Here is a 16242-nt window from a genome sequence, read left to right on the forward strand (position 1 = left end):
AAAAAAAAAAAAAAAAAAGGCCCTACCCATCATATTTTTTTTGTTTGGAACCCAAATTTTATTCTTAAATCTCCCAGTCGCTCTGATTCATATTAAGAATCCTAAACCAGAAGGGGGATGAGATTTTACTTGTGGGGACTGCCTCGGGGCCTTCCAGGAGTGACTGACTAACTGTACAAGCACTCTATTAGAACGTGGGGCTTTCTCTGGTGGTCTCCGTGGAAAGGAAAGCCCCCACTGAAGGACCATCACACCCTGTGGGTGTCAGTATTTCTTTCCCAGCTGAGGGAACTGAGTGAGGTTCAGAGCAGGAGAGACCTCATCCATCCCTAGAACCCGGGTCTGGAAGGTCGGATCCTAAAAATCCTTTCTGTCCAGTTCTTTTAGGTATCACGTCCTGTGTGAGGGTCAGTCTGGTGGCTTTCTGGGAACGATGCAGGGTGAAAATTGGATCGCGCTGAAACGTTCTCGACTTTCTTCCTTGGCCCAAGCCCGGATGGAAAGAAATTTTCCTTGGGCGACAAGGCAGACGCCTTCCAGCGGAGTGCGCGACACAGCCAAGGCCGCCGAGACCTCTGGAGTGCAGGGAGAACCGACCCTCGCTCCGGGGAACCGCTGGGTCCGTGAGCTGCGAATAAACCAGAGATCAGGGGGTGCAGGGGACACGCGGCCCCGACTGTCCACGCAGCTGCGGGCCGAGCTCGGCGTAGTCCTAGTTGCGGGGTGAAACCAGCCGGAGCGAGCGCGCAACCCTGGTGTCCCGGGTCCCCTAAATGCAGGAGCTCGAACCGAAGGGCTGGCTGCTCCCTCGGACCCTAAAGGAATAGGGGCCTCCCGTTCAAGGCCCGCTTGTCCTCCTGATATATATAGCCCGCCGACCTGCAAGATCGAGTCGGCAGTTCTGCCCATCTAAACCTCCAGGGAGGGTTGGTGAGACCCTCATAGAAGGTTTCCCCGTATTCCGTGAATCTTTTTGGTTAGCTATGCTTACTTGACTGGTTTGGGGAGAAAGAATGGATTTGCTGACACGTGGGTTTTGAGACCTAGCTAGAGCTAAAGAGTTAACACAGGGCACACAAAGGGGGTGAGAGCGAGGTGTGCTGGGCTCCGTAGGGCCGCAACCCAATTGAAAAACTAAATAGGGGTCCCAGCCATCCTTACTCTCTCCTCCATCCAAGGCTCCTCCAAGGCTCCCCCATCCCACCTGACTTCCTCCAGATTTCAGCTTGAATTTCTCCTCCGCCCCAGCTGACTTTCCACCAGCACAGTCTGGGGCTCCTAGGAGGATCCCTGCCCTTTTTGCTCCCTCCTCCATCCCCTTCTTTCTAGATTGTCCAAGCTGGACCCAACTCTCACCTGAACCCCTCGGCGCAGTTTCTTCTTGCAGACGGAAGGAAGCCGGGCCAGAGGCTAAGGCGGGGGAGAAAAGCAAAAAAGCCCCAAGTCCCAGATGCAAGGCGCTTGTTTAGTGAGTCCAAAGGTCGGCCCAGGTCTGGAAGATCAATAGAACCCCCGAGAGAAGGCTTCAGCCGCCCCCCCAAGCCACGCGGCTCGAGTGCCACGGTCCCCGCAGGCCCGGCGGCCAGCCTGGGTCGCCGGCTCCGCCGTCTGCCCCTCGGGCTCACCCTCGCCCTCGGTTTTCCCCCCTCCCCGGCGTCATTTGCATCCCGCCGAGAGCCCGGCCCTCCCCGCTCATTTGCATATCTTATATGGCCTAATGGAGGCGATCATGGCAAGTTAGAAGTTTTCCGACTCCTCTCGGAGGAGACTCCGGGTCCCCGGGGGAGTAGCAGGTGTCTTGAGGCCGCAGGGTGGAGGGGCTCCTGGACTTGGGGTGTTTGCTGGTGAAACTCCCCTCCACCCTCTTCCTCTCTGCACCCACCCACCCCACACCCCCTTCTTCCTCTCCTTCTTCTTCTCCTCCTTCTCCTTCTTTCTTTTCCCTCCTGTCCTTGGAAAATGGTGTCCAAGCTCACGTCGCTGCAACAAGAACTCCTGAACGCTCTGCTGAGCTCCGGGGTCACCAAGGAGGTGCTGGTCCAGGCCTTGGAGGAGTTACTGCCATCCCCGAATTTCGGGGTGAAGCTAGAGGACTCTGCCGCTGTCCCCCCGGGAGCGGGGCCCGAAAGGGACACCAAGCCGGTCTTCCATACTCTCACCAATGGCCACGCCAAGGGACGCCTGTCCGGGGACGAGGACTCGGAGGAAGGGGACGACTATGACACCCCTCCCATCCTCAAGGAACTGCAGGCGCTCAACACCGAGGAGGCAGCGGAGCAGCGCGCGGAGGTGGACCGGATGCTCAGGTAGACAGGAGCAAGGGGCCAGGTGCGGGTGGGTACCCCTGGCCTGATACCTAAGCTAGTCACAGCTAGCCAACTTCCACCAGCAAAGTCCCGCGGGGGGCGCTCCGCTTCTTTCCTTACACCCAGACCCCTCCCCAACCTGTGTGCTGCCAGAGCCTGATGTTTCAGTGTCCCCCGCATCTCCTGTCCAGACCCTGGCGTCCTCCCTCTGAGCTTGGCCTGGTAGGACAGAAGCCACCAGCCCTTAGCCAGGAGGTGTTCCTGTGTAATGAATTGTCAGAGCCGGTGCTCAGCTACAGGGTGATTTTCAGGAGCTAAGGCTCTGGCCCTGACATGTGTTTCTCCCTGGCTCTGTTTCTCCGCTGGTCCAATCTCAGGTTGAACTGGACTTGGCTGGTCTCAGCGACCTGTCTCTCTTTGTATAAGGGACCTGTGACCCCGGGGATTCGGGCAGAGGTGAGCACAAGTGAGTTCTCTGGTGGACTCTTCCATTTAGCAACTCTCAAGACAGGTCCCATTATCCACAATTTACACCATTTAGGGAATGTTGCATTGTGGGATCTACAAGGGGCCAAAGAAATCAAATAACTCCGCCAGTAAAGGGGCAGATCTGCTAAAACCCGGCAGGGTCAGTGGTGGATGGCTGAGAGAGAAGGTGTTTGGGGGTTGGCTGTCTGCCCTACCAGTGTAGAAAGGACAGCGGTGAATCTCAGCTCTGCAGCCTTTGGTGGGCCTATGGCTTTGACAGCTGGTTACTAATTACCCTAGGAGCCCAGAGGTTCCCTAAGACAGCTCATTGCTCCTGGCCACAAGGCTTTGGAATCAATCCCTTTGCTTGTCCTCAAATACTTTAGTGTCTTAGCTGCAGGAGCCCAGAGCCAGGCCCAAGTCTCTCTCAGCAACTTCCCAGCAAGTTTCTCCCAAGTCTCTCATTTTGCAGCAACCCGGCTGTTTGGAATAGTCTGTGACCTTGCATTTGAATTTGCTCTCAGGGACTGACCACTTGCCCTCTAGCAAAGATGATCAAGAAGGTTTCTAAAAATTTCTCCCCCCAAAGCATTTTTACTGCAATTTGAGGTGCTTTGCCCAGCTTTGCAGCCCAGCCGGCTCTTCCCCAGCCTGGGGAAGGGTTTGGGAAGGCGAGAGATGAGGTCCAGCAGAAGGGAAGCTAGGGCGGCTTTAGAGTGGTGCTTAGTTAGAGTAAACCAGGGCCTGGCTGAACTAACCGAACTCCCCGGCACTCAACAGCCTGGCCCACAGAGCCCTGTCCTGGTCTGTTGGGTCCCCGACACTCGCTTTTCTAGCCGGTCTCAGGAGTGTCCCGTGGCACGCAGCCCCCGCGCGGGCCGGACGCCGCAGAGATGTAACATAAACGGCAGGCACGTGGAGTTGGAGCGTTATTAATTATTTCTATAAATCATCAACAGAAAGATACACAAAGAGCCGTGATTAGGTGGAAGAGAGGCGGGGTATTCATTGGTGAAGTTGTAAACGCGCCTTAGAGAGGAAAAGACCTCAAACCGCGACGCGAGGCGGCGGGCAGCTGGCAGCTCGCGAGCACGGTTCTTGGGGAGGGGGGGGGGGTCTTTGCTTTGCGGTCGATCCCCTGACTGAACCCGGCTGGCCGATCGCCCCCAGCCGGCCCGATCCCCTTGGGATCCTCTTTCTTCCGTACAACCCACAACTCCCAGAGAGACTCCAGAGAGAACAAGAAAGGCAGCTGGAGGGCTCGAGACCCTTCCCGGCGTGGGGGCGCAGAAGCGGCCGCCAGGTTTCTCTTCCTTTTCCCCGGAGGGTGCTGACTTTCCTCTCCTCCCCCCACCTTCACCCCACCCCCTACCTTCAAGAGTCGTGAACCTTGATTAAAGTCATTTTTTTTTTTTTATTTTTCAAGAAATTGCTAGCGACTTCCAGGTCTTTGCACAGCTGGCACCTGACTGCCCAATCCAAGCACACACGCACGCACACGCACTCCCTTTATAAAAACAATACCCACCCTGGTCCCCAGCTCAGGGGGGAGGGAAGGACAGAACCAGAAAGGTCCCTTTGGGGAGCTACTGGACGCCCCTTCCACCTCTGAGAAGGGAAAGGGAGGCCGGGGCCGTGCGCTCCGGCCCGGGGTTCGGGTCTTGCCGCAAACTGAGTTGATCCCGCCTGGTGGACCCGCTTGGGAGGGTAGCGAGCCGGTGTTTGCTACGTTGACGGCTCCGCCAAGTCGCCCAGGCGGTTCCGTGGCCAGTTCTGAGTCTTTTCTGCTCCGGGGTACCTTGGGCATTGTTGAGGGGGACAGTGAATACGGCCGATCTCCTGGGCACCGTGGTCCGGTGTCCACACCTGCGCGCCCCGAAGTCCCCGCGGCCCTGGATCCCCTGAACCCCAACGGTGTTTTTGCAATTGGATCAAACCGTCCCCAAGCCTTCTTCGCCGGTTGTTCCCCGTGAATGCACGTGAATTCTGGGGTCAGGGCTATAAAGGTTTAACAACGCCATCCTTACCCCCAACTCGAGCCCTTTTATGTGGGCTGAAAGGTTTGCTGCTTTATGGGGGGGTTCCTGGGCTTTTTCAAAACTTTCCCGTTTGTGAGGCGGGTTCGCTTTTTCCGCGGGACCATTCGCCCTGAGAAAATGACACTTTATCGCAAAGTTTCTTAGACACAAAATGGACACAGTAAAGAAGTTTAGTAAGAACGCCTATCTGATCAAACAATATTAATTTTTAATTCTATTTTTTTTCTAACTTTGAAAGCTATCGAAAGTTGGTCACTGTTGAAAATGTTTTTTTCCAGCCGGCATGTATCAATGGAAATTGTCTCCAGCTTTCAAAGCTTTTTAAATAAGCTTTTCAAACCATCTCTGTTATTCAAGGAATATATCCAAAACTTTGCATGATATATTGTTGTTGTTCTGATTCAAAGTGTTTGAAAGACAAATGCATTTTTTGTTCTTATAATCAAGTACCAAGTTGTATTACTTGGAAGCACCTGAAAAACGCTTGAGACAAGAGTTAACTTATTTGTAATTTATCTGAAACGTTTGCCTTTCTCAAAAAGTCTTGGTGAAAAAATCTTAAATTCGTGTTCTCCTGAATTTAATTTTGAGAACGTGCTAAAATTATATTATTCCAATGCTTACAAAATGTTTTCGTTTGGTTGCTGAAATCCTGAACTCATTAAACAATTAATTTCGTTTGACATATAGAGACAACTTTTCGAATCTTAGGAATCAATTAGTTGTTTTATGCACGGCATTCTAGTTTGACACCTTTTTTGTTTTCTTTCATGTGTAACTCACTTTCTAATAATTCAGTTTTTTTTGTGTGTTCTATCGGGGTTGTATAAATATATCAACATATTGGAAAGGGGCGATTTCCCTGAAAAAATGTTAAATAGGTAGCTGCATCAGACAAACTCGCATACATTGCTATATGAATACTTCGTTCTGCTCTGTGCCGTATTTTCCTGATTTCTTGTATTAAATGATAGCTCTCATTTTAAGTTACTTACTAACAGAAAGAATATAGTGTCAATCGAAAATATTTTAAACAAATAAATTCAAAGGCACAACACAATGCTAAAGAAAGCTTTTTGCATACTTGAGTTAATTAAAGAAAACTATAAAAATAGAGCCATATATTTTTTTTTCTTGATCTTAAAATTTAGGAAAGATTGCCTTCTAGATACTCTGACCCAATCAAAGAATAAAGGTACAATATAAGTAAACTAAGTTCTTGGCAGTTAATATCTTATTCTGAAACTGAAAATAGTATTCCCCACTCATTTTCTTTTGGGAGGTGGGGCTGTGGAATTTTTCCTTTGTGATTTTACTTGCCTTTCCTCAACGGAGAGAACTTTTGTCCTTGTATTTTTTTAAACTTTTCTAACACTTTAAACCCCTGCAAGTTTTGCTTTTAAAAAGGGGGCCTCCGGAGCTTCTCAGCAGGTAGACACACCTATTTTACCTCCGTTTATAAGACCGGAAGTGGAGGCACCCATTCAGAAGAATAATGAAGGGAGGGATCTGGGTGAATTCTGGAACGGATGCCACCCTCTGTCATTCTGGGGTCAGTCAGCATGCTGTCCCCATTTTAACAGGTTTCAGACCCTTTATATTTCTTGCTTACCAGAAGTGATAAAAGACAAAATAAAATAAGAACCTTTCCGGTCTTCTTATTTTTGGACTCCTGCCTGCGCTCAGAAATCATTCCTGGCAGGCTCAGGGAACCATATGAGATGCCAAGGATTGAACTCAGGTCAGCTGCATGCAAAGCAAATGTCCGACAGCATACCTGCTGTGCTATCACTCTGGCTCCCTTTCAGATGTTAAGAAAAGAGTGCTGAGGCTAGAGTTGTACTCTAGTTGTAGGGGGTTAAGGTACTTGCATGCAGCTAAGCCCATGAACCTCTTTTAAACCCTGGTTCCATATATGGACCCTGAGCATCACCAGGACTAGTCCTTGAGCACAGAATCAGATTCCATGAGCAAAGAGCCAGGAGTAAACCCCAAGTACTGCTAGGTGTAACCACCTTTCTCCCTCCATTTCTACCACCACCACCACCACCACCAAAAAAAAAAAAAAAAAAAGGACAAGTACTAGTAGTATTTTTTTTTTCCTGAATGGGCTTCCCTTCAGTATGGCCCTACTAATAGGAAAAAAGAATGGAGTGTGCAGTATAGATTCCATCTTCTCTTTAATTGAGGTTCTATTTGGCCACTTTTCTCTCAAGGATAAAATTCTAACTGGGAGAGAAAGAGTGAAATAGAGAAGATCAACATTAAGACCAGAGTTTGGGTCAAACTACTAAAAGAGGATACTTTAAATATATAATTTAATATATTTAATTAAATATATATAATTATGTAGTTACATAATTATATTTATATATAAAGTTTTTATTTACATATAAAGATGAATTACAGTGAAATACAAAGTTTTTCATGATTGAGCTTCAGTCATATACTGTATAACACCCTTCATCAATGCATATTTTCCACCACCAAAGTACCCATTTTCCCTCCTGTCCTTTTCACACCTGAAAAAAAATGTGGATATTCTGGGGCCAGAGAGGTGGAACAGCAATAGGATGTTTGCTTTGCACATGGCTGACCTAGGAGTGATTTCTGAGTGCATAGCAGGAGTAACCCCTGAGCGTCACCAGGTGTGGCCCCAAAACCAAAACAAAACAAAAAAAGAAACACAACAAAATATGGATATTCTTCAAAAAAAAAAAAACTAGAAATTGAGCTTCCATAAGACACAGAAATATCACTCCTAGGATTATACCCTTGGGATCCAAACACACAGTGCAGAAGAGGCATCTACATTGCTACGTTCATTGCTGCACTATTCACAATAGCTAGAATCTTGGAAACAATCCAAGTGCCCTAGAACAGATGAGTGGATAAAATAACTATGGTACATCTACACAATTAAATGCTACACAGCTATTAGGAAAAAAGAGAATATTCTTACTAACACCCTAACCACCTGTTTCTCTGTGCAGTGAGGACCCGTGGAGGGCAGCCAAAATGATCAAGGGCTACATGCAGCAACACAACATTCCCCAGCGGGAGGTGGTTGACGTCACGGGTCTGAATCAGTCTCACCTCTCTCAGCATCTCAACAAGGGCACCCCCATGAAGACTCAGAAGAGAGCGGCCCTGTACACCTGGTACGTCCGAAAGCAGCGAGAGATCCTCAGACGTAAGTGTTTTCATCCCGCCTTTGCCTTAGCCTACAGTGAATGACTTGTGCCCTAACTCTGACCTTGTGGCTACCTGAGTACCTTTCTGCAAGAAGACCTGCCTAGCACTGGTGATGCTAAGGAAATTGGCAGGTGTGTTAGCCTCCAAGCTACTCGGGATAGATCAGTTGGTACTATTTCTTGCTTCTGGGCCTCTTGTTACCTGGTTAGTGGCTCTGACAGGGTCTGTAGTGTGGACAATGGTCCAATCTTCCATACATATTTCCTATGCCCTTCTCTTAGAAACCAAACAGGAAACCTTGGCATGAGCTCTTTCTCAAAGTATCCCCAAAAAGTGCCCCTGGACAGATGACCACAGAGCAGAGTTTTCAAGGAAGCATTCCATAGCTGTCAGTAAACTCTGATCACCATTATTAATATTTCCTGCCATCTGCAGTGAGTATAAAATGCAGAGAGAGTTTGGAGAGAAAAAGACTCAAATCAGATTCTGTTATTTGGGAGGATAGGAGTTAAAATGAGGTCTAAAGCAATTTAAGGAATTCACTTTGCCCAAAATTGGTCAAGTTTGAGGACTGTAGTTAATGAGCTGCTTCTGGGAGCCAGAGATAGTAGAGCAGGTAGGGTATTTACTTGCATATGGCCAGCCCAGGTTTGTTCCCCAGAACCCCATATGGTTCCTTGAGCCCACCAGGAGTGATGCCCAAGACCAAGAGAGTAGAGTCAAGAGTAAGCCCTAAGCATGGCCAGGTGTGGCCTAAAACCAACCAACCAATCAAGTAAAACAACAGCAAATAAATAAATAAATAAATAAATAAATAAATAAATAAATAAATAAATAAATAAAAATACTGCTAATGGTGAGGGCAAGGCACAAAGATAGAAGTGTATGCCCTTGGAATTTTGATGTATTCTTTTATTCATATCACAAATTTCTGTTCAGGATTTCATCCCCTCAATAAGACTGAGAGGTTTTGTTTGTTTGTGTGATTTTAATTTGGGAGCCTACAAATATTTGAGCTGCATAAATGACAGGGGTAGGGATAACATTCTAACTGCTTTGTTCTGATTTGGGGGGGGGCAAGTATTCTTTTGCATTATACTGAAATTATTTTATTTTAGACCTTTTCCAAGGAAGACTTGGTGTCTATACATACTTCATCTGGGCCAAGGGTTTGGTTTCTTTATCCTTGTCAAGATGCTGAACCAGAGCAATAGTATAGAAAGTAGGTAGGGCTCTTGCCTTGCACAAGGCCAACCTGAGTTCAATCCCTAGATCCCATCTGGTTCCCGGTATCCTGCCAGGAGTGATCCCTAAATGCAGAACCAGGATTAAGGCCAGAGTATAGCCTGGTATGACCCCAGAACTAAAACAAAACAAAACAAAAAAAGATGCTGTGTCACCAGTTAGAGTCCCAGTTCCTGCTGGGTTTCCCCTTTCACTTGGATGCTCACTTTTAAAAATCACTTCTGTGAGCTGTCACATGATGCTCTTAAGTGACCATTTTGGTATTTATCATCTCAGGAGCTGGGAAGACAGTTTGAAAGCAAAGTTTTAGGTGTTTGTTTCATTGTGTGGCTGTCTTGGTTGGAACCATTAAATGGATAGAGCTGAAGAAACAGAGCAAAAGCTTCTTGCTATTTAGGAGAAAAGACCCCACTTAAACTCTGAAAGGATCCATCATTCCTAGTAACAAGGTCTTTAAGAAATTGTATTTCTACATGAAGCAACTCTGTAGTTCTCAGACCTTTAAAATCCAAAGACCAGAAAATTTGGGGGACCTGCCCTCATCCCCAATCAAGCCCAATAACTCATCTTTCCATGCTTAGGAGAGGGACCAGGAAAGGCCTAACTTATGCTTTTAGAAAATAGTCCCAGAGATAACATAGTGATAAGGGAGCCTACCTTACATGTAGCTGACCCAGCTTTGATCCCCTGTATCCCATATAGTTCCTGGAGTACCCCAGGAGTCATCCATGAATTTAGAGCCAGGAGTAGGCCCTGAGCACTGTGGGATATAGAGCAAAAACAAAAAGAAAACAAAAATATTGATGAGAAAATATCTCCAAAATATCTCAGAATGCCTGGTAATAAACATTTTATCAAAATGTACCATCATATCTGCATAGGTTTTTAAAAATTGCTGTTATTTTAAAGGCAAATGAGAGTACTCCTGTGTTCTCTAAAGACATGAATACCTATGAGATGCCTTAAATCCCTGTGCTAGTGGTGGAATACAAAGGTTTCTTCTTCTAGGAACTTACCACCTAAATAGGAAGATAAGATCTTAGGGTAACTGATGGCAGGTGCTATCTAAGACCTGTTATAAAAGTATACAAGAGGCAACAGAGAAATTGCTAGATTGTCTGTAGACACCCTGGTGGCCTTCCTAAGGAAGGTGATATTTGACTGACTCCTTGAAAAATGGCTACAAGACATATAAACATAGAATTTATTTTAAACATAGAATTTTAAAAATAATTAGAAAATAAGGAAAATATAAAAGAGCCACAGTGAATAGAGTGGGTGGAAGGAGCAAAAAAAGGGGAGCATTTTTTTTGTTTGTTTGTTTGTTTTTGGTTTTTGGGCCACACCCGGTAACGCTCAGGGGTTACTCCTGGCTATGCGCTCAGAAGTTGCTCCTGGCTTGGGGGACCATATGGGACACCATATGGGACACCGGGGGATCGAACCTCGGTCCGTCCAAGGCTAGCGCAGGCAAGGCAGGAGCACCTTACCTTTAGCGCCACCACCCGGCCCCTAGGGGAGCATTTTTTTTTTTTTTTTTTTTTTTGGTTTTTGGGCCACACCCTGTGACGCTCAGGGGTTACTCCTGGCTATGCGCTCAGAAGTTGCTCCTGGCTTCTTGGGGGACCATATGGGACGCCGAGGGATCGAACCGCGGTCCGTCCTAGGCTAGCGCAGGCAAGGCAGGCACCTTACCTCCAGCGCCACCGCCCGGCCCCTAGGGGAGCATTTTTAAAGATGTCATGTAACTTCAAAAAATGTTCTTGAAAACTAAATTATCCATCACTGATGTTTATCTGCCCCTATAATTTCTTGCCTGAGCTGTCTCCTAAGCTTGAAAAGAGATTACTTTTTAGAAGCAATAGTATTTTCTGTTTCTTACCTGCAGTTCATTAATCTAAAAAAAAAATAATAATAATAGAAGGAAATAGGTGACGCTAGAAGGCATGAGGGAGGTCAGTTCTTCAAATGCTAATCACAAATCAGGGCCCCAAAGATAGCACAGCCAGTAAGTGTTTTCCTTGCACAGACCCAACCTGGGTTTGTTTCCTGGCATCCTATATGGTCTCCCAAGCACTGCCAGGAGTGATTCCTCAGGACAGAGCCAGAAGTCACCTCTGAGCATCTCTGGATGTGGCCCCAAAACAAAACAGCAAAAATCTTTTCTAGGGTTGGAGCTATAGTTCAGGGGGTAGAGCATTTGCCTTGCACACTGACCCAGGTTTGACCCCCCCAGGTTTGACCCCCAGCATCCCATATGGTTCCCTGAATACTGCCAGAAATGATTCCTGAGTGCAAAGCCAGTAGTAACCCCTGACTATCACCAGGTGTGATCCAAAAACAAAAGCAAAACAGAAAAGCTAAGAGTAGATCAAATCAGGACTGTAAGCAGGATTGAAGGGGATATTGCTGGGCCCTCAAGGCCAGTGAGCCCGTGGGTTCAGACATGTACTGGGTCTGAATCCTTCCTTATCAGAAGGCAGCTGACAGACAGTGCCCATTCTCAGGGGTAATGTGCCTGACTCCCAGCCACTAACAAAACTTCAGGAGTGGGTCTTGTGGTCCCCACCTCTGCCAGATATGAAGGTTTAGTGGGTGTGTCACTGAAGTTTTGATTTTAGCAAGAGGAGAGGCCAAGGCTACTGGAGAGGTTCCTGGGTTCACTTCCTGGGCAAGTCACTACAGCACTGCAGCAGCAAGAGTCTCAGTCTCTTCCTCTGTAAACACAAAGTCAACAAGTTCCCTCCCCTGGAGTGTGGTGAGAACTAGATGAAGGGGGAGGTATTTTGAGGACTTTGGACAACACCATCCTGTAGATATGTTTCCATAAAGGTTTGCAATTATTTCATCTTTTGACACCCAATGAAGAGCTAGACATTGATTCCAGATCTTGGGATTATTCCTTCTGGCTTAAGCTATTACTTATGGTGACATAACAGAGCTAAAGGAAGTAGGGCATTGAAACATACCCTTCCACCTTCCATTAAGCGGAGAACATTTTTCTTCCCCTCTGATTGTCCCTAGAATACCAGTCCTTTAATTGCTGTTTTAGGGAACAAATAATATGGGGTGGATAGAGGCTTTATAGAATGGATTATCCCCTCAGAACTTTGGATCATCATTGTATTAATTATGGAGAGTCAAATTCTCAAAGGTTATCCCATGCCCTTTAGGCCTTCAGAGAGTAAACAGAGAGAATTTGACTGGAGCCCTACATTTATCCATTGATTATCTGTTCATGCAGCAATGACACCCCAGGCATCTAAAGAAATGGCAGGAAACCAGTGAGGACAGAGTCCTAAGGGCCTGAGAAGCAACCAAAGTAGGTGGGGTCTTAAGCAAATGTCCCAGTGACCATTTCAGTCCTTCCACTAGGGATACTGCTTGTTTTCTTGTCCTGCCAACAACTGGTTAAATAAAGCTCAATACCATCTGTTGGTGGAGTTCAGACTAATTAGGAACCGATGTCCTAGAAATAGACAGAAACAGAACTGGGTCCCTAGAGAAACCAGAAGCTCCCCCAACTGAGAAGTGTACAGACAGGAGAACCACAGTGGGATAGGATTCCAGCCTCTGGCAGTAACTTGACTTTGAATCTTAAGAATGTGGGATCCAGGGACCGGGCGGTGGCGCTAAAGGTAAGGTGCCTGCCTTGCCTGCGCTAGCCTTTGACGGACCGCGGTTCAATCCCCCGGTGTCCCATATGGTCCCCCAAGCCAGGAGCAACTTCTGAGCACATAGCCAGGAGTAACCCCTGAGCGTTACCGGGTGTGGCCCAAAAACCAAAAAAAAAAAAAAAAAAAAAAAAGAATGTGGGATCCAGTTCTGTAGCACTGACTCTAGGAACCAAGAAAGAAACATCAAGAACCAGAGCCTGAAGACCAGGAATAAAGAAACAAGTCTATTATATGTCCTTGCTCAGCTGAGTGCTTGACCTCTATGCTTGGGCATCTGTGAAAATGGAATTACTCACCCTCAGAAGCCTTGCTTATGCATGTGGGAGGATGAGAACAACCCCATTCTCTTTTTCAATAAGTAAACCTCAAATCCTATTGAATTCATAAAGGCCAACCTATCACTTCAGGGGCCTGCTGCCATCTTTCTTTCATACCTATTGTAAGAATGTTTGAAGGAGGGTCCAGGCACATAGCCTAAACAGTAGAAAGACCCTGAATTTGGTTTTTGGTACCACATGTCTTCTAAGTACTGTTGGGTATAGCCTAGTGACCCTAGAATCTGCCAGACCCATAGTACTAGAGAACCACTATTGAGTGTGGCCCCTATAAAAAATTTTTGAGGATCATCATGTTCCTGGATCCTAGGGGCCAGACCAATAGGAAACATTGTTCCATTGATATTTATTTTTCTCCAAATTGTTAAAAGCTATTACTAGAAAGGTTCTATGTTTTGGATCTTTTGCATTTGCTATCTTTCAAATGTGTAGACAATTCAATGAGACACTTCCATCTTGGTCTATTTCCCTCTGATAAATGGACCCCTCCAGTGCACGCACACACACACACACACACACACACACACACACACACACACACACACCCCAATGCCAGCACCAGCACCATCATAGTCACCTTGAAATTATCTGTGCTCTAAAGATTCTTCACATTTCAATGTTCAAAGCTCATGTTACATTTATTTCAAAGTAGTCAGAAGATAGTCAAAATGTAGTCAAAGAGTTTCAATTGGGGCTTTTCTAAGAGCATAGTATAGTACAATGTGGCTAGATACCCGGATAGCTATTTTCAATCTCTGAATATTTTGGTTCCATGTAAATTGTCCATTTGAGCAGTCTTTCCCTAGAGTTGAGACTTGACCAAACTCACCTCCTTAACATGTGAAAACAAGACTTCAGAGATTTAGAGGTTTAGAAGCAACTTTAGAGGTTGCTTCATGCCTAAGGCCTAAGTGGAAAAATGAACTAATGGCTCATAAACAATGGGGAACATATCTGAGATCCTTCGAAGAAAAGTAAGGGGTAGTTTGGGTGGAGAAGATAATGGAGCACCTGCCAGCAATGCTTCCCTCTAGACCTCCTCCCAAAGCAATAATGGTAGATGGCAAAACTTAGGAGAGAGAAGAAAGGTGTTATTGTCTGTCTGTCTGTCTGTCTGTCTGTCTATCAGTGGAGGGAAGGCTACAGACCCTATCAAATCTACTCCTTTCTCTTTTCAGAATTCAACCAGACAGTCCAGAGTTCTGGGAATATGACAGACAAAAGCAGTCAGGATCAGCTGCTGTTTCTCTTTCCAGAGTTCAGTCAACAGAGCCAGGGGCCTGGGCAGTCCGAGGATGCCTGCTCTGAGCCCACCAACAAGAAGATGCGTCGTAACCGATTCAAATGGGGGCCCGCATCCCAGCAAATCTTGTACCAGGCCTACGACCGGCAAAAGAACCCCAGCAAGGAAGAGAGGGAGGCATTAGTGGAGGAGTGCAACAGGTAATACCACCAGAAACCTACTCAAGCAGGAAGGCAAGCTTATGAACCCTAAACCGAATTCTTTGGTCCTGTTCTAGTGAGACACTGGTGATCCAGATAAGTGTTGCTAGGTCAGGTCTTCCCAAAGTGGATTCCACAGAACTCTATGTTACATTCATTCACACATAGGTTTGAGAACTATCATGGGCAAGTAATGTTCTCTGTCTTAATCTTCTTTTAGAAGTTCATGACATTTAGTGTTAAGACTCTGAGAAGTCATACCCTCAAGAAACACAACTTAACTTCATTGAATTGGTTGTGGGCCAGGGAATCATTTTTTCCATGGATGACTTACTGACACTCCTATTATTCCACAGAAGATCCACTGGAGAAAGCTGATCTAACCTACAATGCCAGTGATGGGAGATATTATATTTTTTGGCCTCTAGATAGTTCAAGTAAAGCTGTCCCTTAGCCAAAGGATGTCTCAGGCCTTAGCTATTAATTGCCTACTATTTTGTCCAAAATGAAACATGGAAAAACAATAATTGGATTTGTTTAGTTCTCTTGGTCCACAATAATTAGTTATTTGTTTACCCTAATAGTCTAAGCAATTGGCAAGAAAATCCTTGGGACACCTTCTTTGCTTCTCTTCTGCTCTGCTCTGCTCTCCTTTCCTTCCTTTCCTTTTTTTTTTTTCCTTGTTTGTTATTGTTTTAGAGTGCCAGAAGTTCTTAGGGGCTATTTCAAGTTCAAACATGGGGCTTGAAGAACCAGAGTAATAAGAGGGCAATTGCCTTCCACTCAGCCAGCCTGGGTTCAAGCCTCAGTTTGAACTATGGTTGCCCAAGTCTGCCAGAATTAGTCCCTAAATGCAGAGTTAGGAATAACCCCTAAAAAATGGTCAGGTGTGACCCCAAGACAAAAAACTAACAAGCAAAATGAAAACCCTGAAGTTGCATGCACTGCAACTCTTGTGCCATCTCCTGCTGTCATACCCCAGCCTTTCTTTAAAACATACTCTTTACACTGGCCCAAGACTACTGTGGGCCCATTCCTTGAGTGGGCCAGCTGCAGTGAGTGAGGAAGCATGGCAGGCTATCTGCATATGTCTCAGCATCCTCAAACTGTGCTCCAGCTCCAGCTACTGAGAAACTTCCTAGTTCAGAGGGTTTCATCAGCAGTGTCTAAAGAGGAGTCAAGATCTCTGTATCCTCCCTAGTGCCTTATCCAGTCATGCTGGGGTGATTCCAATAGGTGAATGAGACTTCAACTTTCCTAGTCATGGATGACCAGAAGTCATTTCATAGGACCTTGAAAGAGCCTCCAAGCCAGAAAAAGGCTTTGTGTTATTAAGATGAGACAAATAGTTACAAATAGTTACAAGGAGCAGGCTGGACCTTCCTCCCAAATTATCTTCCCCCATGACCCTCAAACACACACACACACACACACACACACACACACACTTGCCCCTTTTCATTAGGAGCTACACAAGATCTCTGAGCTCACTAGCAGACAGCAACACCTGTACTGCCCTTGGGTTTGTCCATGA

The 16242-nt window shown here is 46.3% G+C and overlaps 1 protein-coding gene across 1 annotated transcript in view; it reads left to right on the forward strand.

The window, feature by feature from the left end:
* The first annotated feature begins 1959 nt into the window (after positions 1-1959).
* Positions 1960-16242, forward strand: part of HNF1B (HNF1 homeobox B) — a 62818-nt gene continuing 48535 nt past the window's right edge. Inside the window, exons 1-3 of the mRNA XM_049790810.1 lie at positions 1960-2306; positions 7807-8006; positions 14444-14708. Of these exons, the coding sequence (XP_049646767.1) occupies positions 1960-2306; positions 7807-8006; positions 14444-14708 (812 nt within the window). The remainder of the gene's footprint in view (positions 2307-7806; positions 8007-14443; positions 14709-16242) is intronic.

This window comes from Suncus etruscus, chromosome 1 (genome assembly GCF_024139225.1).
Source record: "Suncus etruscus isolate mSunEtr1 chromosome 1, mSunEtr1.pri.cur, whole genome shotgun sequence".
In the NCBI taxonomy this organism is placed as follows: Eukaryota; Metazoa; Chordata; class Mammalia; order Eulipotyphla; family Soricidae; genus Suncus; species Suncus etruscus.